A 27,496-nucleotide genomic window follows, 5' to 3' on the forward strand; every position below is an offset into this window, starting at 1 on the left:
TCAGTTTAAATGGCAACTGTCGTGAGATTGCAAGAATACTACTCCACTTAAGTTAGAAAGCTGTCGCAGGAACATTGCAAGCTGCTGTCAAAGAAACTTTGGCAAGTTGCTGAAATCATCTATCAGATGCACACGCCAGTTTAATTCCTGTTCAGTAGGTAAGGGCCTGTTGTACAGACCATATGCCCTTCACATGCATTTCTGTTCAGTTTTGAATGTACATCTCAAAAGTAAACTACCTTCATTAGTCTTGTCAATCAGCTACACTGGCTTCGTGAAGTTAAGATACATTCACAATCAAAAACAAGGTCAGAATACTTTGCTAAACCAGGATCATCCATGGATTCGCTCTCTGGTTTCAACTCGGTTTCCATAGTTAGATTCAAAAGAAATAAATATTTGAAATTGGAACATGACAAAATTAAACTCAATTATTGGAAACCTCCTTATAAATTGTGCTGATGAAAATATTAGAATATAAAAAAGGTCAATTATATTTGCAAGTTATTTATTCTCGAAGTTAAAACTGTTCAAAGAATTACTATTTACATTTTAATTTATAAATGGCTTTGTAATTATTGCCACAGATTTATGGACAAAGTGTGAACTTAACACTTTAGTAATTTCCTTTCAGTGCATAATATATGGGGTGTTAATTCCAAGAAATATGAAGACATTTCATTTCAAGCACTCAGTGTCAACATGGAGTACTCCCTGGTCAGGCACAGTACACTTGGATGAATGCAGAGTAAAGTATTCATCTGTCTCAGCTCAAAAAGAGCACCCTCTACTGTACTTGTCAAGTATCACCCCTTTCCAACGTTTCACAGCCTCCATTGTCAACTTTCCTTGAACTATCAAATGCAGACTCGCATTCAACTGCACTGAAATAACCCAAATGTATTCTACACAGTCATCAACACCGGGGACTACCGTGCCTTCAATCTGGACTCATTTTGAATCCAGATCCCACAACTGAAAATGCAATTGTCAGCCACAATTGAAACTCAAAAGACTTTTCAAAGCCAATGTCTAGAACTTTTGCTGTCCTGAAAGCACATGCAGATGTACAAGTGATTCACTTCCAAAAAGAGTTTACAAAATCTTGGCACAAATAATTGGTTTTACCTGTTGTGCATCAGCCTCCGATTCGAAGGTGATGAACCAGTTGTCGTTGTAGGCAAATTCACAACTCATGAACTTCGGGAAATTTTCTCCTTTGAAGAGTGCTTCCACCTCCTGGGGGAGAAAAAGTTTGCTGGCTGATTGATTATGGGACATACATCTTCCAAGTAGGGAGGGTCTAGCTATAAACATTCATTCCCTTCCATCCCTCCAAAAAGAGACAGTTCTTGCGCAAATGCTCAACATCCAATTAACTTTAATCCCAACCATTTAGGACACTGCCCTTGCACTGATTTCACAATCTATAATAGTGTGCTAGTAGCATGCAGCAATAACTGTCTCAATATGTGGTTATATGGGTAGAGAATTCCACAAAATAGGAGTTACCAGGTTTGCACAACAGCAGTAACAACCAAAAACAAACAATCACTGCTATGCTCTTTGTACTTCTCCTTTTCTATCAATTTTAGGATCAAAAGTCCAACTTCTTTGAGATAAAGTTCTCAGTTATGGTCAAAGAGACTGCTTTGCAATTTAAGATAGCCAGGATTTATCTGAAAGTGATGCCTGGCAAAAGGGGAAAATACTTTGAATGTAGGATGAACTATCTTAACCTATTTTTATTATTAATGGGACGATGGCTGGACCAGCATTCATTACCCATCCCTCATTGCTCGAGAAGACGTTGTCTTCTTGACCAGATACAGTCCACGTGGTGCAGATACACCCACAGGCGAGGTGCCTGAAGATTGGAGGGTGGCAAATGTTGTGCTTTTGTTTAAGGAGGGCTGCAGGGAATTGAGAACTAGAGACCGGTGAGCCTAACATCTGTAGTGGCTAAGTTGTTAGATGGTATTCCGAGAGATAGGATCTACAGACATTTGGAGAGGCAAGGGCAGATTAGGGACAGTCAGCATGGTTTTGAATGTGGAAAATCAGGTGTCTCAAATTTGATTGAGTTTTTTGAATGGGTAACCAAGAAGGTAGAGGAGGGTATTGCAGTTGACATTGTCAACGTGGACTTTAACAAGGCCTTTGACAAGGTACTGCTTGGTAGTTTGCTACACAAGGTTAACTCTCTCAGGATCCAGGGGGAGGTAACCAACTGGATACAAAATTGGATTGGCGACACAAGACAAAGGATGATTGTAGTGGGTTTTCAAACTGCAGGCCTGTGACCAGCAGTGTGCCTCAGGGATCGGTGCTGGGTCCAGTGTTATTTATTATATTAACAATTTGGATGAGAATTTAGGGGGCATGGTTAGTAAGCTTGCAGATGACACCAGGATTGGTGGCATAGTGGACAGTGAAGGTCAAGGATTGCAATGGGATCTTGATCAATTGGGCCAGTGGGCTGATAAATGACAGATGGAGTTTAATTTAGATAAATGTGAGGGGATGCATTTTGGTACAGTGAACCAGGAAAGGACTTACTCAGTTAATGGTAGAGTGTTGGGGAGAGTTATAGAACAAAGATCTAGGGGTTCAGGTTCATAGTTCCTTGAAAGTGGAGTCATAGGTGGACAGGGTGGAAAAGCAGCATGGACAAGTTGGGCCGAAAGGCCTGTGTTCATGCTGTAAACCTCTGAGTATGTTGCTGGGGAGGGCTTTCCAGGATTTAACCCATTGACAGTGAAAGAATGGCAATATATTTCCAAGTCAATTTGATGAATGACTTGGAAGGGAGCATTCAGTAGCTGGTGTTTACTTGCATCAGTTGCCCATGTCCTTCTAGAGTGACAGCAGTCATGGGTTTGGAAGGTTCTGTGTAAGCAGTCTTGGTGGGTTCCTACGGTGCAATTTGTAGATGATACGACACTACTGCCACTGTTCATTGGTGGTGGAGGGTGGAAATGTCTGTGGGTGGAGTGTCAATGAAGCAAGCTGTTTTGTTCTGGATAGCACTGAGCTTCTGGAGTGTTTTTGGAGCGGTGGAGAGTATTCTTGTAGCCATGGTATTTATACGGCTAGTCTAGTTCAGTTTCTGGTCAATGATAACTGCCAGGATGTTGATAGTGGGGTTTCAGCGATGGTAATGCTATTGAATGTCAAGAAGCAATGGTTAGAGATGGTCATTGCCTTGCCTGGCACTTGTGGCATGAATATTACTTGCCATGTCAGCCCAAGTCTGTATATTGTCCAGGTCTTACTGCATTAGGGTTAGAACATGGACTGCTTCAGTATCTACGGAGTCATGAATGTTGCTGAACATCAGTGAACATCGCTACTTCTGACTTTATGTTAGGAGTATAGTCATTGATGAAACAACTAAGATGATTGGGCCTAGAACACGATCTTGAGGAACTCCTGCAGTGATGTCCGGGAGCAGAGATGATTGACCTCCAACAATCTCCTCATATTCCTTTGTGTTCTGCGTGACTCCAACCAGCAGTGTGTTTTATCCCTGATTCCCATCGACTCCGGTATTGCTTGATGCCACACTTGGTCAAATGCTGCCTTGATGTCAAGGGCAGTCACTCTCACTTTTCCTCTGGTGTTTAGCTCTTTGCCCATGTTTGAACAAAGGCCATCAGGTCAACAGCTGAGTGACTCTGACAGAACCTAAACTGAGCATCAGTGAGCAGGTTATTGCCGACTAAGTGCAGCTTGATAGCACTGCTGCTGACCCCATCCACCACTTTACCAATGAGTGACAGTAGACTGATGGGGCAGTAATTGGTCTGGTTCGACTTACCCTGCTTTGTGTACAAGACACACCAGAATGATTTTCCACATTGTCAGCTGTAGCTGTACTGGAACAGTTTGTTTAGGGGTATGGCAACTTCTGCACTACAAGTCTTCTGTATAGATGCCAAAATATTTCTAGGGCACATAGCTTTTGTAATATTCAGTGCCTTCAGTCGTTGCTTGATATCACAAGAAGTGAATCGAATTGGTTGAAGACTGACGTCTGTGATGCTGGGGATCTCCAGAGGAGGCAGATATGGATTATCCACTCGGCATTTCTGCCTAAAGACTATTGCAAATACTTCAGCCTCATCTTTTGCACAGTTACAGTGGGCACCCCCATCATTGAGGATTGGGATATTTATGGAGCACTATCCTCCTCAAGTGAGATGTTGCTTGTGGGAATTATGCTGGATCTGCTTGTTCACTATTGCACTGGATTTCAGACCAACTTCTAGATTCCATTTTTGATAGCTTTTGAACATATGCAATATTTGTTTCAAATTTTAAAAATAACACTGAAAAGGCATTATTTAAATAGAATCTTTGTCTAGTTCTTACCTCAATTGGTGTTGACTCTGGTACTTCTCGTAGAATTACAATGCAGCGGTTTTGATTTGGCCTGACTTTCTCTCCCTTCTCATCCACTTGGACCAAAGGCAATGCTAAATAAATTACAGGATATTTTCAGCAATAATTCTTTTCCAAATACTGCTTTTTATATAAAACGCAACACAAACTTACATCTCAAAACTTCAATTATCAGGTCCACATCTGTGCTCAGCTTCTTCACATGGTCAAGATTTGCTACAGTCAGTATTGGCACATACTGGTCACTGTCCATTTGGGAGACCAAGTACATATCAGTGGCCAGATTTTCTCTGCAAAAATAAAAAGACAATTGCAATTAATTTATACCCATTTCTAAATTCTACATTCAAGGTATGCAAATTTTAACAGTGTTCTCAGTTTCTATGCCTAGCTTTATTGAAGGTGACCTGCCCAAAGGGAAGCCCTCTGTCCGTTTCTCCACACCCAGGTCGTGCAGGTTTCTGGAGTCACTTGGAAGAGCGTCCAGTTTGCAACTTCAATAAGCAACAGGACGAGGGAGAAGAACACCAAGCGGCTTCCAACTGGTTTCTTCATGCATGTTTAAAGGAAACACAAGTCCTCTTTCCCAAGGATTCTCCACCTTTGAACAGTCGTCTTAAGGATCTAATTTCCCAAAACATTTGCTGGTTCTGCCAGCATCAGCTACAGAAACTAAAAGCAGGTGTATGCCATTCTGCCCTTTGAGCCTGCTGTGCCATTCATTTTGATCATCAAATTCAATATCCTGATGCCCCCCCTTCCGCCCATATCCCTTTAGCCCCAAGGGCTATGTTGAGTTTCTTCTTGAAAATCTCACAATGTTTTGGCCTCAATTACATTGTGGTAGTGAATTCCACACATTCACCACCCTTGGGGTGAAGAAATTTCTCCTCAGCTTTAAAAGGTTTATCCCTTACTCTCAATCTATGACCCCTAGTTCTGGACACCCCCACCATTGAGAACATTATTTCTGAATCTACCGTGTCTTAATCTGTTAGAATTTTATAAGTTTCTATGAGATCCCCTCAGTCTTCTAAACTCCAATGGGTATAATCCTAACCAACTTGATCTCTCCTCATATGACAGACCTGCCAGCCCAGGGATCAGCCTGATAACCCTTCGCTATACTACCTCTACAGCATGAGCATCCTTCTTCAGATAAGGACACCTAAACTGCATATAATACTCCAGGTGTGGCCTCACAAACGTCCTATACAATGCAGCAAAACATCCCTAATCCCTATACAGTCCAACATACCATTTGCCTTCTTTACTGCCTGCTGCATCTGTACACTTACTTTCAGCAACTGATACACGAGTACACCAAGGTCTCGCTGAGTGATCACCTCTCTCATTTACACCCAAGTAATAATCTGCCTTCCTATTATTGCTACCAAAGTGGATAACCTCACATTTATCAACATTATACTGCAACTGCCATGTGTTTGCCCACATACTCAGCTTGTCCAAATCATGCATCCATAACCCAGTTATGGAGCTTTACCTGGACTAACTACAAAAAGGGCAGGGATAACTATCTCAAAGTCTCAAGTCACATTTCTACTCTATGTCCAGATATCTGCGTAAAATGCTCTAGTGAGCTGTCTCAAGTTAGAGGGCAAAACACACAGCTTCTCTGGATGATAAAATTACAACTTTACAATAATTAACCAAACAGATCAGAGGTCTGCAGGATCAATTACTGGTTACGCATCTGAATCAAGACAGAAATTTGTGCACAATTCACCTTCACAGCAGTGGCCTAAGGGTAATAAAGTACATAAGCAAACTTTTCTAATCACTATTCCTTGATGGAACACGTAGATTTGAGATATGGCGTGGATTGTTTGAAGAATTCATGATTGGCTATAGTCTGCATTGTCAGATGTAGTAAGGAGTTGTAGCTCGATTTAGTGCATGGTTTCTGTCCACTGGCTGGGATGCTCATATCTGCCAACCAGAACTTTGCTGGAGCTCCGAGGCAGTCATTGCCACCACACCACTCCCACTTGTCACTCACCAACTTGTACTAACTTCTGGATCCCTTTCTTTTTAAATGCACTTTTAAAAATGCCAGTTGATTGGTTGTAAGTATAGACCTTTCTGAACTCAGCACAGAGATGGTGATTGGTGAATAACACACAAGTTTTACATTTATTACATACTGTAGTAGGTGCATTACATAAAGGTGAAGGTGTGTCAATGCAGCTTGATCACATGGAATGTGAGGAGCTGTGTCGGCACAGTTCTTGAATACACCCACAGGAAGTGTCATCACCTGCAGAAACTCGAGTGGCGGCTGAAGTGGTGCACTCAAGGTTGAGCATTACACAGAAAGCACATTTATAGGGGTGGTCACATTGCAGAGGGAATGGGTGACCAAAGTATTTAAGAAAAACATTGCCCTTTCTGATTCTCGTTGCCCTTCTGATGATGGCGAGCTCCCTTCTTTAAGCACTACAGTGCGAGGTGTAGGAACACCAACAGTGCTGTTAGGGAGTGAATTCCAGGATTTTGATCTAGCAGCAGCGAAGGAACGGCAATATATTTCCAGTCAGGATGATGAGTTGCTTGAAGGGGAACATCCAGGTGGTGTTCCCAGGTGTCTGCTGCTCTTGCCCTTATACCGCTACCACTGTTCATCAGTGGTGGAAGGATTGAAAGTTTGTGCATCGAGTAGCAGCTTTGGCCTGGATGGTGTCAAGCTTTGAGTGTTGCTAGAATGGCACCCATCTAGCCAAGTGAAAAGTACTCCATCACATTCCTGACTTGTGCCTTGTCGATGGTGGACAGGTTTTGGGAGTCTTTGACTTGCTCTTGTACCCACAATAATTATAACGGCCGTCTAGTTTAGTTTGATTAATAGGAATAGTTTGATAGTGGGGGATTCAGCAGTGCTAATTGCCATTGATCAAGGTGTGATGGTTAGATTCTCTTCTTTTGGAGATGCGTCATTGCATGGCAACATGAAAACCTGACGTGAAATTCAGAGGACGGGAGAAAAACTAGTAGTGGACAGTAGCGTGGTATTAACTGATGGAAATAATCTCGGATGCATCTTCTCAGGTAAATAACATCTGGACTTTAATACTTACTATTGCCTGACCTAATATTGTAATTAGATGGGGTCAGAGTAAGGAGGAAAAGTAAAAAAAAAGGCCCGAATCAGAGTTAATGCGCACATATGAATGCACAGAATGTGGTTAATAAAATTGGTGAACTACATGCACAGGTTGGCAAAAAGAATGATATAATTTCTATAACCGGGTTTAAAGGAGGGAAGGATTAGGCATTAAACATTTCCTAGATACAAGCTGTTTGGGAGAGACAGGAACGAAAGGAGGTGGGGTGGGGGGGAAAACAAGAGAAAGAGTGGCAGCATTGATTAAAGATGGCATTAAAGAGAGGGTGCAGCAGAAGGTTCAAAGACTGAACTGCGGGCTAGAGGTAAAGAATGAAAAAGGTGCAATAATATTATTATATAAACCATCGAGTAATGCAACAAATGTTGAGAAACAAATTAGCCGAGAAATTACAGAGAGGTACAAGAATTATTGAGGAATTAAAACTGAAGTTTCAATTATCCAAATAGACAGGATAGGAATATCACAATGGAACAAGAGAGGCAATAGTTCCTGGAGTGGGTTCAAGATACTTGCCTGCAGCAGCACATTTCTGGTCCAACCAGAGGGCAGGCACTGAGAGATCTGGTTCTGGGGAATGAGTTGGCCCAAATGGATCAAATGTAGGTGGGAGAGCATTTAAGGAATAGTGACCATTGCATCACAAATATGGTTGGCTATGGAAAAGGACAAGGAACAATCCATAGCAGGAATTAATTGGGAGAAAGCCAACGGGATGGTGAAAACGCATCTGAGTCATGATTTGGAATCAAATGTTAGCCGAAAGGCCACTATTGAATAATTGGCCACTTAAATGAAAAAGCATTGCAGGCAATGTCAATGTATATTCCCTCGAATGAGGAAGGCAGGGTAAATAAATCCGGAGTGCCGTGGATGATGAGAGAGAGGGGGAGGGGCAAAGAGGAAAAGGAAGAAGTGCGTTACAAGAGTTGTCAGGTAGAAAATACAAATGGATAAATCAGGCTGAATACAGAAGGACCAGAGGGAAAGTAAAGAAAAGCTACTAAGAAAGGAGAGAGCATGAAGACTGACAGCTGACATAAAAGGTAACCCCAAGGTCTTTGATAGCATATAAATAAAACAATGGTAAAAAGAGTAGGGCCTGTTAGGGATAAACGGGGAACTTGCACGTGGATACAGAAGGTATTAAGCGAGTACTTTACATTCATCTTTGCAAAGGATGCTGCTGCTGCTTAGGTCGAGGTGAGGGGTGGTAACTGGCACACTAGGAGAATTTATAATTGAGATGGTGGTGGTGGTTAGGACCACCATCTTTACTTAAAATAGATAATGTACCAGGACTGCATGAAATGCATCAAAGGATATTGAGGGGAGTGAGTGGAAATTGCAGAGACATTAGTGATAATCTTCCAGGCTTCCTTTGACATGTAGCGGTACTGGGAAAAGGACTGGAGAATTGTAAATGTTACATCCTTATTCAAAGCAGACCAGTCAGTTTTACTTCAATGGCAGGGAAACCTCTGGAAACTATAGTTTGTGACAAAATCAAGTCACATGGACAAGTGCAGGATTATTCAGAAAAACCTATGAGGCAAGATTGGAAAGATTGGGACTGTTTTTCTTGGAGAAAAGGCAGCCGAGAGGAGACTTGATAGAGGCATCCAAGGTGTGAGGGGTGTGGACAGGGTAAATAATGAGAAACTGCTCTCACTCGAGAGCATTAAGAACTAGATTCAAATTCAAAATAATAGACAAAAGGAGTAAAAGAAAAGTTATGCGAGGAAAAGGTTTTTCCACCCAGAGACTGGAACGATTTTCCTGCAAAGGGGGTGGAGGCAGGTTTGATCGAGGTATTCATAAGGGAATTGGACTGCTGTCAAAAAAAAAAATGTGCGAGATTACAGGGTTAAGGCGGGGGACTGTGTCTAGGTAGAATGCTCTTTCAGAGATCCAATGTGGACTTGAGGGGTCAAATTGCCTCCTTTTCAACTGTAAAGATTCTGTCATTCAAAATTTATAAGCTTCCTGCAGATTCTGAGGAGAAAATACTTGAGCATGCGGGTTTTTTTAAAAACAGGTGACACAATTGGTCCACTCATGTATTTATCCACAACGCGTAATGCCTAAACTATGCAAATACTGAGTCGATTTCCTTCAATTCCAAGGTGCATCATTAAATATGTAGAATTGGTGCAGCACTTCAGACGCCAAAAGCATGTTGTTGTTTGAAGATTGTGGGGGGGAATCTGCAATAGACATGACATTCATCTTATGTTTAAATCAAAGCAAAATTCAGGAAAATTAAGGACTCACCGGGACAAACAGAACTCCAGTGTCTTTTTCAGCAGCTCACGAAGGTCTTCTTGACCAACTGTCTCCTGTTCCAATAGTGTCTGATCTCCTCCTCCTACAAACCAAAAGAAAAACCAGATGCTCCAGGAAAATGCACTTGCACACATTATCTGGCTTTATGCCACTCATTACTCTCACATCCAGGTTTCATTGTTCTTTCATTGATCACAAGCAGGTAAATTATAGGAGTAAAGGATCCAATCTTATAAAACTAATTTAAATCCTACCAGGAGAGGAAATGTAATACAGCAACAAGTCTGTGCAAGGTCTGCCAGTTGCATTAGGAGGGAATTTTACCACATCGCTAACTTCAGAGGCTAACAATCTTAAAAGCTTTCATAGAAATTACAAGGGGAAAAAAGTCTGAAGTGAAGCAACAGAAACATTTAAATATGCTGAAACAATTGAATGCAAGTAGTAGTACCAACTCATGGGGCAGTATGGTGGCACAGTGGTTAGCACTGCTGCCTCAGCGCCAGGGACCTGGGTTCGATTCCCAGCTTGGGTCACTATCTGTGTGGAGCTTGCACATTCCCCCAGTGTTTGCATGGGTTTTCTCCGGTGCTCTGGTTTCCTCCCACAGGCCAAAAATGTGGGGGTCAGGTTGATTGGTCATGCTAAATTGCTACTTAGTGTCAGGGGGACCAGCAGGGTAAATACGTGGGGTTAGGGAATGGGTGGGATAGTGGTCGATGCAGACTCGATGGGCCGAATGGCCTCATTCTGCACTGAGGGATTCTATGGATCACTAAAGGATTGTATGATATCCTAGAATACCGCTTACATATAGACGTCGAATTCTGTTGCAAATAGGGAAAAATAAAACCAGATGCTTCTTTTAAACTTCGTAAATGCTCCCCTGTATTATCCAACATTATCCATTAGGATGAAAGCCATGACAAAAAACTCATCCTTCATACGGCAGTACAACATCCGAGATCGAAATCCAGAACCGAAATACCAATAAGCTTGTCCCAGCAAAATATTTTAAAATTAATTAGAAAAGCACCCACTGACTTCAGAATTAATGATCTCAAGTTAATTTGGAATAACACTGCCATTGAAGTGACGTATGCAAGAACTGAAGGGCAGGAAGTTTCAAACAATTCCAGAAGACCTGCAATGGTTGAAACGCAGCAATCCATCCATGCAGACAGTGACATCACACGATTTACAGCATCAAGTCATCTTTTCAAAAGGTTAATTTAGATTGTAACCTAGCAAGAAGAAGCTTACGCATACCCATGTCATATAAATAATCAACATATGGGATATGTTACAAAAGAAAACACTGAAGCCAATGTGCTCCATACATTCCTTGTGCTGTTCACTTTAGTTGAAAGTGAACATAAACTGAGACATGCTAGCCAAATCATAAGAATGTACTGCCATTAAAATTGGCAATCACCACAATTGAAGACAGATGACAAGAGTTATTTCAACTGGCGCTGTATTTTGAGAAATGCAGACAATGTAGCATGATGCATGCTTTTGTGAAATGAACCGAAACGCAAGAAAATCAATTTGGCAATTGAACTGCAATGGTTTTTTTTACCTGCCTGTCTGGTTCCATGCATTGTATCATATTCTGAGTAGAAAGAGTCAGAGCACTGGAGTGTTACAGTGTCCAGATCTGGTTGTTCAGAGGAAGGAACTGTCAGAGAGGACTCCTGTGATGGACTTTGAAATAACTTGCCAGCATCGCCATTGGTCTCAAATCCTGCCAAACACAAAGAGGATTTTTTTTACAAAAAGCTATGTTTTATTTTTATCACTTGTCAAATTAGAGCACTGTTTCTTTTCCACCACACCAACATGTGCAACCACCACATCTCACCTCAAAATGCTTGACATTTTATGGAATCAAAGCACAGGTAACTAACTAACCGATTTGCCTAACATGTCCGTTCTGGTTTTTGAAAGAACAAACCATTTAGCCCCACTGCCCTACAAGTTTTTCCAATTGATGTACATTTCCAATTCCCTTCTGAAAAGCAACAATTTGATCTGCTGCCAAATATTCTTTCAGTCACTGCATTCATATGAACATAGGAGGACACTGGCTGGCCCCTCAAGCCGACTCCACCAGTAAATAGGATCGTGGCTGATCTGGTGGTGGTCTCAGTTCCACTTTTCTGCCTGCCCCCATAACCTGAAACTCCCTTGCCTAACAAATAACTGTCTAACTCTGCCTTAAATAAATTCAAATAGTCTCCACTACTTTCCGGGAAGGAGAATTCCACACACCAACACCCCTTTCGGAGAAAAAGTTTCAAAAGAGAGATATCTTATTTTATTTTTTTCATAAATATCCTCTAGTTTTAACCTCCCTCAAGAGAAAATGTCCTCCCAATACCCACCCCATCAAATTCCCTCCTGGATCTTGAGTCAATAAATTCACCCCTCATTCTTCAAAACGCCAATGATATAGACCTTGTCCCCCTTCATAGGGCAACCTTTTCATGCCAGGAGTAAGTCTGAACTGCTTCCAGAGCAACGCTGGGGAAAGAATAAAATTCTCATGCTACACTATACTTGAACGTGGCCAACTTAACATTTTAGAAATAAAATGATTGCTGATGGCCTAATTAGGATCAGCATCTCAGAGTCAAAGAGGATGCCATGGCTGCAAACATTTAGGCTCCTCCCTCTATCCCTCTTCCTTGACCATTGATTTGAGTCGGTAAACTAAGCAACTGAGTTTCTGGTGGAGACCAAATGACCATGGCTTCGGCAATCCAATTCACCCAATATTGGATACATCATAAGCAGCATGACAAAACAGAGGTTCGCTGTTGGTTATTTCTAAAACGTTAGCAGCTGGCCATTTAACCGTATGGTGTTACAAAGAAAAAAGTCACCAGAAAATTTCATACCTTCTGGGCAAGCATCAGGAGTCCCCAGCTGTTCTTCCCAAGTTTCACAGGCATTGCTTGCAGCAGCATCCAGATTTAGCACATCATTTCCCCAAACTTTGGCATTAGGATTCAGCTCCGAAACCTTGGCTGACTCCTACCAAAACAAGGGTCCACTTAAAAACTCAGGCATACTAAATTTGAACAACAGAAGTTAAAGTTCATTCCAGAAACAGTCAACAGTAAACCTACAAAGCTCAGGCCAAATGTTGTAGCTATGAATTTGTGTACAAAGCTTACAGCAGCACTCAACCATTTTTTAAAAAAAACTAATCACTTACTGACAACCTTTTAAAAAGGAGAAAATAGTGCTGTTAAGACAGTTCACGTGTCCAAAATCTTGGTTTAAAAGGTAGCTTTTCAGAAGACAGGGAAGGAAGGCAGAGCATAAGGTTTTACGATGGAGCTCTGGCCTGCAAAGGGTCAATGGGCAGATGGGAGCAATTTTCCTAGCCTTTCCACACACTCTTCGGTAGAGTGATGAAAATACATTACGACTACACAATTCTTTGTTGGTATTTTCCTCCGCTGAAAATTTGATCTATTCTTCATTGAAAACATACACTGGTCTCTGCTTCAATTCCATGCTCTAAACTTGTGTAACATGCGTATTTTCTTACTTTACTCCTCATTGATGCTCATCACAGACTCCGAATCTAGACCTTAACTGTCCTTGCCCATCAATCCCCTTTTGTCTGCTCTTAGCTTTCTCTATTTGAGTGGAAATAATTCCAATATCTCCAGTCTCATCTCAACTTCATATCTTCACCCTGGTATCATCCTACATAATAGTAAGGTAACCAAGCCTAAAAGATGCTTTACACAACAAAGTATTGAAAATAATACCAATTCACTAATACATCCAATAAGGGAATCAGGAGAATCTTTATTCAATGGTGAAAAATTTAATGCGCTTCCTCGGGAAGTGAAGTAGTAATTAACATAGATGTTAAGATAAAGTTAGAAAAAGACATGAAGGGGAAAGCAATAGAACAATGCGTTTACAAGGTTAAATAATCTGAAGGGGGAGGCTCATGTGGACCATAAACACAATGAACTGGTTGGGCTGAACGGCCTGTTCCTGTGCGGTGAACTATGCTATTGCTATGCCAAGGCAACTAGCTTTGCTCATCTCTCTGACAGAGCCAGCTCTAACTAGAAGTACAATACTTACAAGTCTACTGCTATTGCAAGAAACATTGAGGAGTTGTGGCCAGGTAACTAAAAGAAGGCATGTGATAGAGCTTAAAATCTCAAGTGCAAATCCTGCACCCTGCACGGAGTAAAGAGAGGAATGCTGGGGAGTAGATCAAACATTAACTCAGTTAACCCAGGTCTGGCACAGGAATAATCAAACTAGTTGCATATGAGATGTACTGGGATGTAAGATTAACGCAGTAGGTACAAGAGGCAATGAACACCAATTCACTAATACATCCAATAAGGGAATCAGGAGAATCTTTATTCAGCGGTGAAAAATTTAATGCGCTTCCTCGGGAAATGAATTAAGAGATGTTATGATAAATTTAAATACATGAAGGGGAAAGCAATAGAACAATGTATTTACAAGGTTAAATAATCTGAAGGGGGGTGGAGGCTCATGTGGAAAGATTGCTCTCGTAACCAAAGGCCAAAATAGAAATGTTGGTACTTGAGTTATTCAGAGAACGAGTTGAGACAAAAATATCTATTGCTTCCCCCATTAGTGGCCAACTGACCAGTCACACCTAAACCTGTATGACTGGTAGTTGTTTTTCAATACTTTAAATTCTTGACACGTTATTTTTCTTCCCAATATCAGATTCCTTACAATTAATCTTCCTTATTCACATTGGTGCACTTGTACACATGTGAACTCCAGCTCAGCTAAACTTCTACCCAGTTGATGAAAATATACAGCACAGTCACTGCAAATTTTTCAGCCTACACAGCGATTTGCTTTATTGGAACAGAAAATAGCCATTTAAATAGATAGAAATTCTCAGGTCACAATTAACCTACAAACTATAGCAATTCTTTGTATTTTATGTGCTGACAAATTTAAGTTTGTTTTTGCTATTCACTACACAAGTTCAAACAAAAAGGTTAGTATTTTTTCTATCCACAGCAAAAAGTGATAGTGTTACACAGCCTGAGATATGTAAAGTTCGAGACATGCTTTTGGAGTGTCCAATAGATACAATTTGCATGGCATGCAAAATTTGACATCCATTAAACAGAGAAATCTGAAGAATCAGTGACAGCATGGCAGAAGACCAAAACACCTAAAAGCACAAGGATTGAGATCCTCAGCAAGAACTCTGATGCACAATAGTTACCAGTGACCCAAATCTCAACATCCTATTCCACTGTAACCATGTACTTGAAAAGGAGAGCTGGTATCTTATGAAGGCTTTAGCAAAGCCTCTTTGGAGCAGTGCAACTTAAAATACTGAGTCGAGATGCCAATTTAATACCTTATCTGGTTTACTTACACAGGATATTACAACATTTGTCTATTATTCTGTGTTGTCCTAACATGCTCAGCTCACCCACTATTATAGTTTCAAAACTACTGCTCACCTAGGAGCTGTGGAGGAAAGCAAATTTAGGTGTCTACTTACACAATGATAATGCAGAGCCAAAGTCTATGGGAATATTGGCATTTAGGAGTTAGAATTCAACCACCAGCAAGTGATGCTTTGCTTGACCAGAGCCTTGTGTAAGCCCCATCTGGAATTCTGCATGCAGTTTGTGTACAAAAGCTCAAAATTACATCTTGGCCTTAGAAGTGATGCTGGACAGATTAGATTCAGTGGTCCAGTACCAGAGCATAAAAACTTTAAATTATGAGGACATTGCAATAATTGGTTGGCAATCCCTCCAGTTTAGATGATTGAAGGATGATCTGAAAGTATTCAAAAAAAGGGTACAAAAAGCCATAATCTTAACCCCTTATATTAACAATTCTTCTTTCCGGGTGGCTGAGTCAGTGTTGTCAGCAAGATGTCAATGTTGACTGTGAGTTCACAGATGGCTCACAAGGCTCAGGTGAGTCTTGCAGGCGCTCCCGAAAGGCTGTGATGATGGATTGTCGTGTTGATCAGTTTCCCACGTGTTGTTTGAGATTGCCTTTGAAACATTTCCTTTGAATGGGCTCCTTGGCATAGTTCTGACTTTAAGAAATGCCTCTCTGTGCCCCCCTTGTTCACAATTCTCTTGATTTTTAAAATCCCTTCACAAGGGTGATGTGACTCCAAGATCTTGATCTGGCTTCTGAAATTGACGATTATAGAGAAGCACGTGAATCACTGCCTGATGAGGCTTTAGATTTAGTGTCAAATCTGATACCATATTTCTAAAGGATGTAGTATATAATTAATACTGGATTCGGTGGCATCTGCATTCAATGCTAGCTTTTTGGGATACATACCTTCCAAGATATGTGACGGACATTTTCCAACACTTCAGTATGTATCGCAATTGAAGGCATTGGATTTGCTAAATTTGGCATTAGCAGCACAGTAGCTAGCACTGCTGCCTCAGGTCCAGGGAACCGGGTTTGATTCCCGCCTTGGGCAACTGTGTGGGGTTCCTCCCACGGTCCAAAGGCGTGCAGGTTAGATGGAGTGGTCATAGTAAATGCATGGGGTTATGGGGAAAGGGGGCCTTGAAGAGTTGGTTGTAGACTACATGGGCCAAATGGCCTGTCTTTTACATTAGAAGGATTCTATGGGTAGAGAATTGTTGTAATTTCAGATTACCAGAGCACCAGCTTGTGGCATCAGCACACTGCAGTTCTATTACAGAAGAGGTTGTCTTGTTTTTGACCTTCAGCCAATTGAAGTTGAAATGTTTAGCAATGTAATAAGATAATTTGAAACCGAGGGCAGCTCGTCAGTGGCATGTGTTGCAAGAAGGATTGAGGCTAGCGCTGGTTAAACACACCCTTGTTTGATGCCTTTGACAGGGAAGGGGGTTTGTTGTGGAGTCATCGCATTGCACTCAATTGCTATTGTCATGCGAGGTGGGCATCTATAATCTCTGTCGCATCTTCCAAAGAGCAGGTCAATTCATCAGGGCAAAGTCAACCATACAAAGTCATGCACAAAAGGACATTCTGTTCTTTGCCCTTTTCCTGAGGTTGGTAGCCACTTGCTCTAGTGGGTTGGGAGCCAGACTGGGATTCGGAAAGTAACCAACAGGACTTGGCCAATAGTCTGGAGTTCTGTCGTTGTTACAGTTCAATTGTGATTAAGGCGTCTCCAAGGTCACTTGGAATTTCCTCATTCTGCTTCCTCAGCTTCACAAATGGGCTGTGTATCCAAGAGATCAGTATGTTTGATTTCTCCTTCACTAGGATATTTTGAGGACCAGTAGCTAAAACCTCACCTTCCAGCGCACTTCTGATTGCAAGTTGTGGACAGTTCTAAAGTAGGTGCGCATCCACCATGAAGCTCTGAGTAGTTCCACTAAGTGCTCTTTTCAGCAATTGTTGTGTCGAAGACTTATCACTTTGGATCTTACTGATCTTGATCCATGTCTTCAGTGATCTCTGGCATCTTTGGAAAAGGCTTGCATGGCATGCATATCAGAAGAAGTTTAATTTCCTCAGCCTTTTCAACTACAATCCAATTCAGTGGCAAGGAGGAACTAAATGGCCTATTCTTATGCTACCATCTCCTGCTACATTATTCAAAGCTGCCTTGTCAAGCACTGCCTCCCTGCACTTCAGGAAATATTTATAAAACCTCACCAGCTCTTTTCTTCACAGCTCATGAAACATCACCTAACCTTCAATCATATCCATTCAGCTCCTCCTCCACTCCCTGTATTTTTTGTGTCACTATACAATGGCAATTGGATTAACCCAAGTGCCAATATACTTGACAGAAATACACCAAAATTAAGATTTGCCTTGCTCCGTTTTTGCTTCAATCCTTTATCCAATGTTACCTTAGAAGATGCAATGATTGTGGCCTCGATGCCTCAAGAATCCCATATTTCAGGAACCCATTGTAAGTAAATCTGTCCCAACTCACTGTGTTAACTGAATTCATGACTCATTCAGATCATAAGACATAGGAGCAGAATTGAGCAACTCGGCCCATCGAGTCTGCTCCACCATTCAATCACGGCTGATATTTTTCTCATCCCCATTCTTCTGCCTTTTCCCCATAACCCCTGATCCCCTTATCAAGAACCTATCCATCTCTGTCTTAAAGACACTCAATGACCTGGCCTCCACAGCCTTCAATGGCAACGAATTCCACAGGTTCATCACTCTCTAGCTGAAGAAATTCCTCCTCACCTCTGTTTTAAAGGATCATCCCTTTAACCCGAGGTTGTGCCCTCTGGTTCTTCCTACTAGTGGAAACATCCTCTCCACGTCCATTCTATCCAGGCCTCTCAGTATCCTGTAAGTTTCAATAAGATCCCCCCTCATCCTTCTAAACTCCAATGAGTACAGACGCAGAGTCCTCAACCGTTCCTCATACAACAAGTTCTTCATTTCAGGGATCATTCTTGCGAACCTCCTCTGGACCCTTTCCAAGGCCAGCACATCCTTCCTTCGACATGGGGCCCAAAACTGCTCACAATACTCCAAATGGAGTCTGACCAGAGCCTTATACAGCCTCAGAAGTACATCCCTGCTCTTGCATTCAAGCCCTCTCGACATGAATGCTAACATTGCATTTGCCTTCCTCACTGCCGACAGAATCTGCGCATTGACCTTAAGAGAATCTTGAACAATGACTCCCAACTCCCTCTGTTTGATTGCCTAAGCATTTTCCTATTTAGAAAATAGTCTATGCCTCCATTCCTCCTTCCAATGTGCATAACCTTGCACTTTTCCACACTGTATTCCATCTGCCACTTTTGTCCACTCTCCTAGCCTGATCAAGTCCTTCAGCAGCCCCCTGCTTCAATACTACCTGTCCTTCTACATATCTTTGTATCATCTGCAAACTTAGCAACAGTGCCTTCAATTCCTTCCTCCAAATCGTTAATGTATACTTTGAAAAGTTGTGGTCCCAGCACCGACCCAAGACACACCAATAGTCACTGGCTGCCATCTTGAAAAAGGCCCCTTCATCCCCACTCTGCCTTCTGCCAGTCAGCCAATCCTGTGCATGCCAGGATCTTGCCCTCAACACCATGGGCTCTTAACAGTCTCCTATGCAGCATCTTGCCAAATCACATTCACTGGTTCTCCTTTATATAACTTCCTTGTTACCTCTTCAAGGAACTCTAACAGATTTGTCAGACATGACCTCCCCTTGACAAAGCCGTGCTGACTCAGTCCTACTTTATCATGCACTTCGAAATACTCCGCAGCCTCATCTTTAATAATGGACTCTAAAATCTTGCCAATGACTGAAGTCAGGCGAACCGGCCTATAATTTCCCGTCTGCTGCCTCCCTCCCTTCTTAAACAGCGGTGTTACATTAGCTACTTTCCAGTCCTCTGGGACCGTCCCTGCCTCCAGTAATTGCTGAAAGATCACCACCAATGCTTCCACAATTTCCTCAGCTATCTTTTTAGAACCCTGGGGTATATTCCATCAGTCCAGGTGACTTATTCACCTTCAGACCTTCCAGTTTCCCCAGAACCTTCTCCTTATGTGAAGGCCACTACACTCACCTGTGCCCCCTGATTCTCCTGGAGCTCTGGCGTCCCACTGGTGTCTTCCACCATGAAGACTGATGCAAAGTAACTATTCAGTTCCTCTGCCATTGCTTTGTTTCCTATTACTTCTCCAGCCTCATTTTCCAGTCATCCAATGTCTACTTTTGCCTCTCTGTTGCCTTTTATACATTGAAAAAACTCTTCCCATCTTCTTTTATATCACTGGCTAGCTTACACTCATTTCATCTTCTCCCCCCATATTGCTTTTTTAGTTGTCCTCTGCTCACTTTTAAAGGCTTTCCAATCCTCTGGCTACCCACTAATCCTCGCCACTTTGCATGCTTTTTCTTTTGCTTCTATGCTGTCCTGGACTTCCCTCGCCAGCCATGGATGCCTCATCCTCCCCTTAGCATGTTTCCTCCTCCTTGGGATGAATTTCTGTTGTGCCTCCCGAATAACCTCCAAAAACACCTGCCATTGCTGTTCTACAATCTTCCCCGCCAGGCTCCCTTTCCAATCAACGCTGGCCAGCTCCTTCCTCATGTCTTTGTAGTTACCTTCATTTAATTGTAATACCGTTACATCTGATTCCAGCTTCTCCCTCAGGCTGCAGGGTAAATTCCATCATGTTGTGGTCACTGCTCTTCAAGGGTTCCTTCACCTTAAAGTTCCCTAATCAAGTCTGCCTTGATCAAATCACCAAATCCTGAATTGCCTGTTCCCTAGTAGGCTCTGTCACAAGGTGCTCAAAAACTTAGATATTCCACAAATTCCTTTTCTTGGGATCCACTACCTACCTGTTTTTCCCCAGTCGACCTACATATTGAAGTCCATGATTAATGTAATATTGTTTTTTATATATGCCTTTTCAATCTCCTGATTTATTTTCTGCCCTACATCCTGACTACTACTAGGGGTCCTGTACACAACTCAAATCAGGGTCTTTTTACATTTGCGATTCCTCAACTCTACCCGGAGATTCTATGCCTTCTGATCCTATATCCCAAAAATGGAAATATTGCCCGATTCAACCCATCAAAACCTTCATAATTTCAAAAATGCCTGCAAGTGTATTAGGTTTGTTTGTCGTAGTTTCAGTAACTAGCCTTTCAACTATATCCTGATGAATTTCCACTGTGTTACTTTGTCCTTTCTTCAGTGAACTTGTACCGTGCCCTCACCTATTTTTTCTGCAGCTGTTCATTTTTTTCCAGTTCTACTCCACACCCTTAATTATAAAACCCAAAAATACTGCCAGTTCTCTGGCTTCATCCACCTTCACTTTCAACAAATTGCTTTCTACATAATTTGATGGTTCCCCAATTAGACAAAATGCTAAAATATGTCAGAGGTGAAACTATGAAAAGGCAAGCTAGAAAAGTGGTAGCCAAATCTCTATTGTGGGCAGCATCAACCCTTCCACTATGGAACGGATGGCTAGACAGGCAAGTAACCAAAAGACTGCAATGCGTTAAGGATCAACACTGCCAAAGAGAAGGTTAAAAGCTAAGAGAACAGTTAAACATAGAACAGTACAGCACAGTACAGGCCCTTCAGCCCTCGATGATGTGCCGAGCTTTGTCCAAAACCAAGATCAAGCTATCCTATGATGAGGGGGATAGAGTGGACGTTCAGAGACTATTTCCTCGGGTGGATGTAGCTGTTACAGGGAGGCATAACTATAAGGTTCGTGGTGGAAGATATAGGAGGGATGTACGAGGTAGGTTCTTTACTCAGAGTGGTTGGGGTGTGGAATGGACTGCCTGCTGTGATAGTGGAGTCGGACACTCCCCAACCACTCTGAGTAAAGAACCTACCTCGGACATCCCTCCTATATCTCCCACCATGAACCTTATATGTCCCCGAGTAACAACTACATCCACCCGAGGAAATAGTCTCTGAACGTCCACTCTATCCACCTCATCATCTTATAAACCTCCTCCGCTCTAAAGAGAAAAGCCCTAAGCTCCCTTAACCTTTCCTCATAAGACCTACCCTCCAAACCAGGCAGCATCCTGGTAAATCTCCTCTGCACTCTCTCCAATGCTTCCACGTCCTTCTTATAGTGAGGTGACCAGAAGTGCACACGATATTCCAAATGTGGTCTCACCAAGATCCTGTACAGTTGCAGCATAACCCCACGGCTCTTAAACTCAAACCCCCGTTAATAAACGCTAACACACGATAGGCCTTCTTCACGGCTCTATTCACTTGAGTAGCAATCTTCAGAGATCTGTGGATATGAACCCCAAGATCTCTGTTCCTCCACATTCCTCAGAACCTGCCGTTGACCCTGTAATCCGCATTCAAATTTGTCCTACCAAAATGAGTTAAAAGCTGACTGCAAAATGCAATGTCAAAATACAAGTCAGTCATAAAGGGGATAAGATGTTTTAATAATGTTCTCTACTCTCCACCCTGCATTCAGGAGAGAGGCGAAATTGAGTTAAGCACAATATGCTCAGTATCTTCCCTTTAGGCTGCATTATTTCAGGCATCATGATTCATGTCTGACCTCAGCTATCCAAGCGCTTCTCAATCTTGCTTTCAGAGATTACAGAAGCGCACTTTGGGATATGTGCAAAATACACAAATCCAGTTAGATCATAAGGAAATCCTATTGTGACATGACATGGATTAATGAGATGGCAAAACAGTCGACTACTATACAGCAGCACCATATTTCTGCAAATACAGACCCAAAGTGGGCACCCAAGCTGGAGAGATAGTTACGGAGGCAAAAGAATCAGCTAAAAATTGGTAAACTTCACAAGGTCTAAGATGGGTTGGGCAGGAAAAGGCAGCAGTCAGCAGGTTTGCAACCAAGATTTTTTAACAAGGGAGAACAACAATAAATCAAGGATCAAAACAAATATTAAATGTAGCTTGTGCTAAAAAGCAACAACTTTTGGAAATTCCAGTTTAGTTGAAGGTGGTGCTAATTTGGGCTTTAGACTCTATAATTGCAAGCGGAAATTTGTCCACTGTCCCTGGTCATGAAGGCTAAACTCTGCAATTTGCTGCTTCATTAGCCATTTTTATTAAACTCAGTATGCACCAGTGGTGAAATCCAAAATTATCAAAGTTCAAGAAAACAAAAATTAGTGACAAAGTCATAGCTCAAATTTAAGTTTACAGCCAGTTTTTTTCATAAGGTTGGTTGCACTTCAAAACTGGAGTACAGAAAAGCATATCTCCACAATTGTTTGAAAATACACAAAATTAAAAACCTTCAAATACTGAAATTCTGAACCTTCCAACAATGCAGAAAAAATACAAAACTGTCAGTACCTAAACAGACAACACCGACTGACTCAAAAGTGCACATCATAATTACACAAATCTTATAGTCCTTTATGAATAGGTCCAGATCGGCAAGCAATTATTTAAATCCGCTTCAATTCAAGGTCATTTCATTGATGTCCAATATTTCAGAGTTTATACTCCTAACAAGTATCGAAAACAAATTAGGGTGCCTTGGTTGGTTAATTGAAAGTGAAGGGGGCAGCACGGTGGTACAGTGGTTAGCACTGCTGCCTCACAGCTCCAAGGAACCGGATTCAATTCCAGCCTTGGGTGACTGTGTGGAGTTTGCACATTCTCCCCATGTCTGTGTAGGTTTCTGCTGGGTGCTCCGGAGGAATCCCATAGTCCAAACATGTGCAGGTTAGGTGGCACTTAGTGCCCTAAGATATATGGGTTAGCTAGATTAGCCTTGGTAAATGTGTGGGGTTGCAGGGATAAGGTGGGGAAAGAAGGCCTGGGTGGGATCGCTCTTGGAGAGGCAGTGTAGACTTGATGGGCCAAATGGCCTCTTCTGCATTGTGTGTCTTTAAGACAGAGATAGATAGGTTCTTGATTAGTAAGGGGACCAGGGGTTATGGGGAAAAAGGCAGGAGAATGTGGTGTTTGGGTCTTATGGGATGATTCTATGACAGTTTCCTAGATGTTGCTTGAAGGCAGAACAACAAAATACCACCTTTAAATAAAGTGGAAATGCAAATAGCGATAAAAGCTGCCTCGTTTAATCCATTTGTGATTCCAACTTAAGGCAGCCAATTTGCTCCCATGTATAAAAATTACCATTTGCACTCAGGCATAAAAAAGGTGCATTAAATAGCTACCATCTGAAAAATACTCACTGTCTGGTCACATCTGTTGAGCCAATTCCAAGAATCAATGGGATTGGATACTGAAAGGTGGCATAGATGCACCCCAGTCAGACTTTTGGGGATATCAACATCCTTTAAAACTGATTGGGCTGCATCATTTTGTTGCAAGTCAACCTCGCTGGTAACTCCAGTAAAGCTGGTGTTCCATAAGTAACCCGCACGGCTGTCTACATTTATCTTCAGCTGTTCAGAAAATATGCACTCAGCTACATCTTCAAACATTGTGTCAATTTCTGGATTGATAGTCCATGGTGGCCTTACGCCACTTTCTAAATTGTGATCTATTTTAGGCTCATCTCCAGACTGTCTCGAAATGACTGCCATCACATCCACACATCTCTCATTGCTTCTGCACAGCACATCTGATGAAGATTTCTCTTTTACGTCACTATAGCCTAAGATTCCAGCTAAGATATGAGGTATTTCATATGAAGGAGTTGATGCATATTGATCTATCTGACTCGGATCCTCCACACCATTCACATTAATTTCACATAATTTTCTTGATGTATACAATTCAACAGCCTCCACCTTTTTTGAACTTTTTTCCAGTGCTAGGTCACTTGCTTGTGAATACTTCCCTTCTGGTTCAATTTTAAAGGTGGATGGATTCTTAGACTCATCTAATAACTCTATGGTTGCAGATTGTGTGTCAAGCATGACTTGCTGAACTTCATTTTGCACAAAGCACAAAACAGGATTATGGGGCTCATTTGTAATCCAGTCAGCAGCAAATGTTTGTTTCAAGTTTTCAGTCTTTTCATTACAACAGTCGGAGAGATGCCAGTTTACAAAGCTAGTTCTGTTCTCCATCAGTGGATGGATATTTTGTTGAGTCACTACACCTCGAAGAGCTGCGTTTGGAGCAGATGAAACTTGCCTAGATGTGGAAAGATTCTGAATCTCGAGAGTCTGGTCGGCTATTCCATTCAATAAATTTTCATCATTGTCTTTCAGACTGCCAGTATATTGGTTTAAGCAAATATCGGCATTGTTTTCCACTGCAGAGACATTACTGACAGTAAATTCAGTTTCACTGCTTACTTCTGTACCATTAACTGAAAGTACAACAGCAGAATATTGATTTTGTTTGCCCAAGTTCAACCCTTTTTCCTGTTGATTTTTCATCTTTGTTTCTGCAGCTGACCTGTTCTCAGAATCCCCAATAGCATCATGAACAGGCAAAATATTTCTGATTTCAGCCAACTCATCCAGTGTTAAATCAACACTGGCACTGCGGTCAATGTCAAATGGCTCACAAATAACTGTATTATGGATTTCAACAACTGAATCCTGCTCAGCTGAAAAGCCAAATCCTGAATTTTCCACCATAATTTCTTCAGATGCATTGGGCACTTGCATATTGAGGTCAGCTTGCAAAATGTCATCATTGCACACTGATGCAAATTTTCCACCATTTTGTTTACCAGTGATTCTTTGATCGAGGAGCTGCTCCTCAATGGTAGAGTTACTGGTACAAGCTGCAGCATCCAATTTCAAACGAGAACTGGATTTCAAACTCTTCCCCTCAGCTTTCATTTGTTCAAATATTTTTCCAACAGATAAGGATTGTAATAAGTTTACATCCGAGTATGAACCTCCTTCCAGAGGTTCCACATACATATTTACATTACTTAATGTAACTGTTTGATCCTGTGGCAGTCCAGTTTCACTTATCTGATTGGTAAACTCTGTTTCCAGCAAACTGGATGGTGCATGGACTACATGGATAGGAATTAGGTTCCCTTCATGACATTGGTTGCAGCAGTCCAAGTTTGATTGAGAGTCCAAAATAGGTATTTTTTCTATCAGAGAATTGTCAGGCGATGAATTATTCAACTTTGGCACCCTGATTATGGAGGGGTCAGAGATAATGCTTTTGCCACTTCTTACCCCATCATGCGGGTGTACAGCTGTGTTTGGACACATACTGTTGGATTCCAACATATTCAGCTTGCATTGTTGACATTCATCAACTCCTGTGCCTTCAAATTTAGTGCTATGCTTAGTAGGGGACTCGCTCACTTTCTGGTTTGCCTCACACAGATGGGAGCATTTGGCATGATTGTAAATATTTGCAAATTTTGAAGCACAAGTGTCTGAACGAATGAAGTAATTTACTTCAGACAACTTCTCAGGAAGTGAAGACTTTACATAGCTGTGCTTCTTTCCATTGTTAGGTTGACTATCAAGGCACCTCGCTTCATTTTTGGCCATTTCTGCAGATGCAAGTGCAGCATTTGATTTTGGCACGAGTAACATAGTGGCTTGTACATCAGTGCATATTTCAGTGGAAAAACCATGCTGCTTCACAGTGTCCACGGCTACCATCATTGATTGTGCTACTTGGACTACTTCCTGATCAGAAACAGCTGGTGTACTTAGAGAACATTGTCTTGAAAAATCTATGGCAGTGTCAACAGACCATATTAGGCTTTGCTTTCTCTCAGCTGCGACAGCTGAGCAGTACAGATCTGAGGCAATTTGGTTATGAGGAAAAACAGGTGACTCTTCATCATCTTCTACATCCTCCAGATCTATTGTACAGATACTGTAAAAATCATTGGTTCTTGATTTAATATCTATTTCAAAAGACAAGCTACTGCTATCGAAGCAATGTTCTTGTCTATTATACGGTGTTGAAATACATTGAATTCCCTCAGTCTTGCTATTTTTACCATCACTTTCAGCCTCTGCCATTAACAGCTGATGTGCGAGCTCTTGCTGCTGTGAATGGGAATCAAAAATTTGGCAACTTGCCAAATTTGCACCATCTAAGGAGACCTTCTCAGGGTGCAAGAGCACAGCCTTATCCTCTGGGTGATACTGAGCCAATTGAGATAGTGCACCTTGAACAGCAACATTTTCGGTTCCATGTCTCTCAACAGATTTTTCATCCATTTTAACAGGACAGCATGACTTCCTGTAGTTTTTGCAATGTTCCTTGCCTTTAACATGCCCAGTTTTTTCCTTCAATGGTCCAATAGACTTCCACAGATTGCCTTTTTTGACATCTGACGAAGGATCATTTGTCAGGAACTCTTCACTAACATTTTTTAGATTTTCAGCTTGCTGCAAAGACATTTGACTGTGGTAAAAGGGTTTCTTCATCAGCAAAAGCCAGATCATGTGCCTGCTATTCTTCAACCATCCTTGGTGGCTGTCCACACTCGCATTCGTACTCCGTGCAATCCTCAGCTTGCCATATACTTGAGACTGTTTATCCAAGTTCCCATTCTCGGTCATTTCTTTAAGTATTGACGCCGGGCTTTGGATCCAGTTTACAATATCTGTTTCACTTCCTGCATTCCTCAACAAACGTGTTCTTTCAGTGACATTTTTGGTCAACGGATTTCTCTCTTTACTGAAGCAGCAACCCATAGTTAGGAGCTACAGCAACAAGCTTCCACACTACAAAGCTCAAGTGCTATGAAACAAGCTTCCAACGCCCATGTAACAAAAATAGTACCTTTAAGGCTGTTAAAAGTCATATGCTACTGCCACTCAAAATTGAATAGCACAGCTGGGTTAACCCATTCCAAAACTAAAACATCTACGTCAACTTTCTACTTTGCGCTGTCAGATAGTAAAATGGAGGTATACCAGTCATCAAGCCTGCATTCAGCAGCGACTAATTACAATCTTAAACAAACTACTGGAATTGCAAATTTTAAATTGAAACTTTCTCCTCCCACCACACCTAGCCCAAATTAAACACTAAGCCAACAACTGACAAGAAAAACTAAGATAGCATTAGGTGGTTCTAAAATAAAAGCAAAATACTGCGGATGCTGGAAACCTGTAACAAAACATTTGAAAAACTCAGGTCTGGCAGCATCTGCTCTGGAGAGAGTCAGACAGACTCAAAAACGTTAACTCTATTTCTCTCTCCACAAATGCTGCCGGACCCGAGTTTCTCTTTCAGAATTTTGCTTTTGTA

The 27,496-nt window shown here is 41.7% G+C and overlaps 1 protein-coding gene across 2 annotated transcripts in view; it reads right to left on the reverse strand.

The window, feature by feature from the left end:
• Positions 1 to 27,496, reverse strand: part of larp4b (La ribonucleoprotein 4B) — a 125,037-nt gene that overhangs the window by 57,854 nt on the left and 39,687 nt on the right. For both annotated transcript variants that reach the window (XM_078232666.1, XM_078232674.1), the window contains 6 exons: positions 12,737 to 12,872; positions 11,416 to 11,580; positions 9,822 to 9,915; positions 4,558 to 4,694; positions 4,375 to 4,478; positions 1,129 to 1,239 (listed from right to left, as the gene is read on the reverse strand). In XM_078232666.1, coding sequence (XP_078088792.1) covers positions 1,129 to 1,239; positions 4,375 to 4,478; positions 4,558 to 4,694; positions 9,822 to 9,915; positions 11,416 to 11,580; positions 12,737 to 12,872 — 747 coding nt within the window. The remainder of the gene's footprint in view (positions 1 to 1,128; positions 1,240 to 4,374; positions 4,479 to 4,557; positions 4,695 to 9,821; positions 9,916 to 11,415; positions 11,581 to 12,736; positions 12,873 to 27,496) is intronic.

Source organism: Mustelus asterias, chromosome 2 (genome assembly GCF_964213995.1).
Source record: "Mustelus asterias chromosome 2, sMusAst1.hap1.1, whole genome shotgun sequence".
Lineage (NCBI taxonomy): Eukaryota > Metazoa > Chordata > Chondrichthyes > Carcharhiniformes > Triakidae > Mustelus > Mustelus asterias.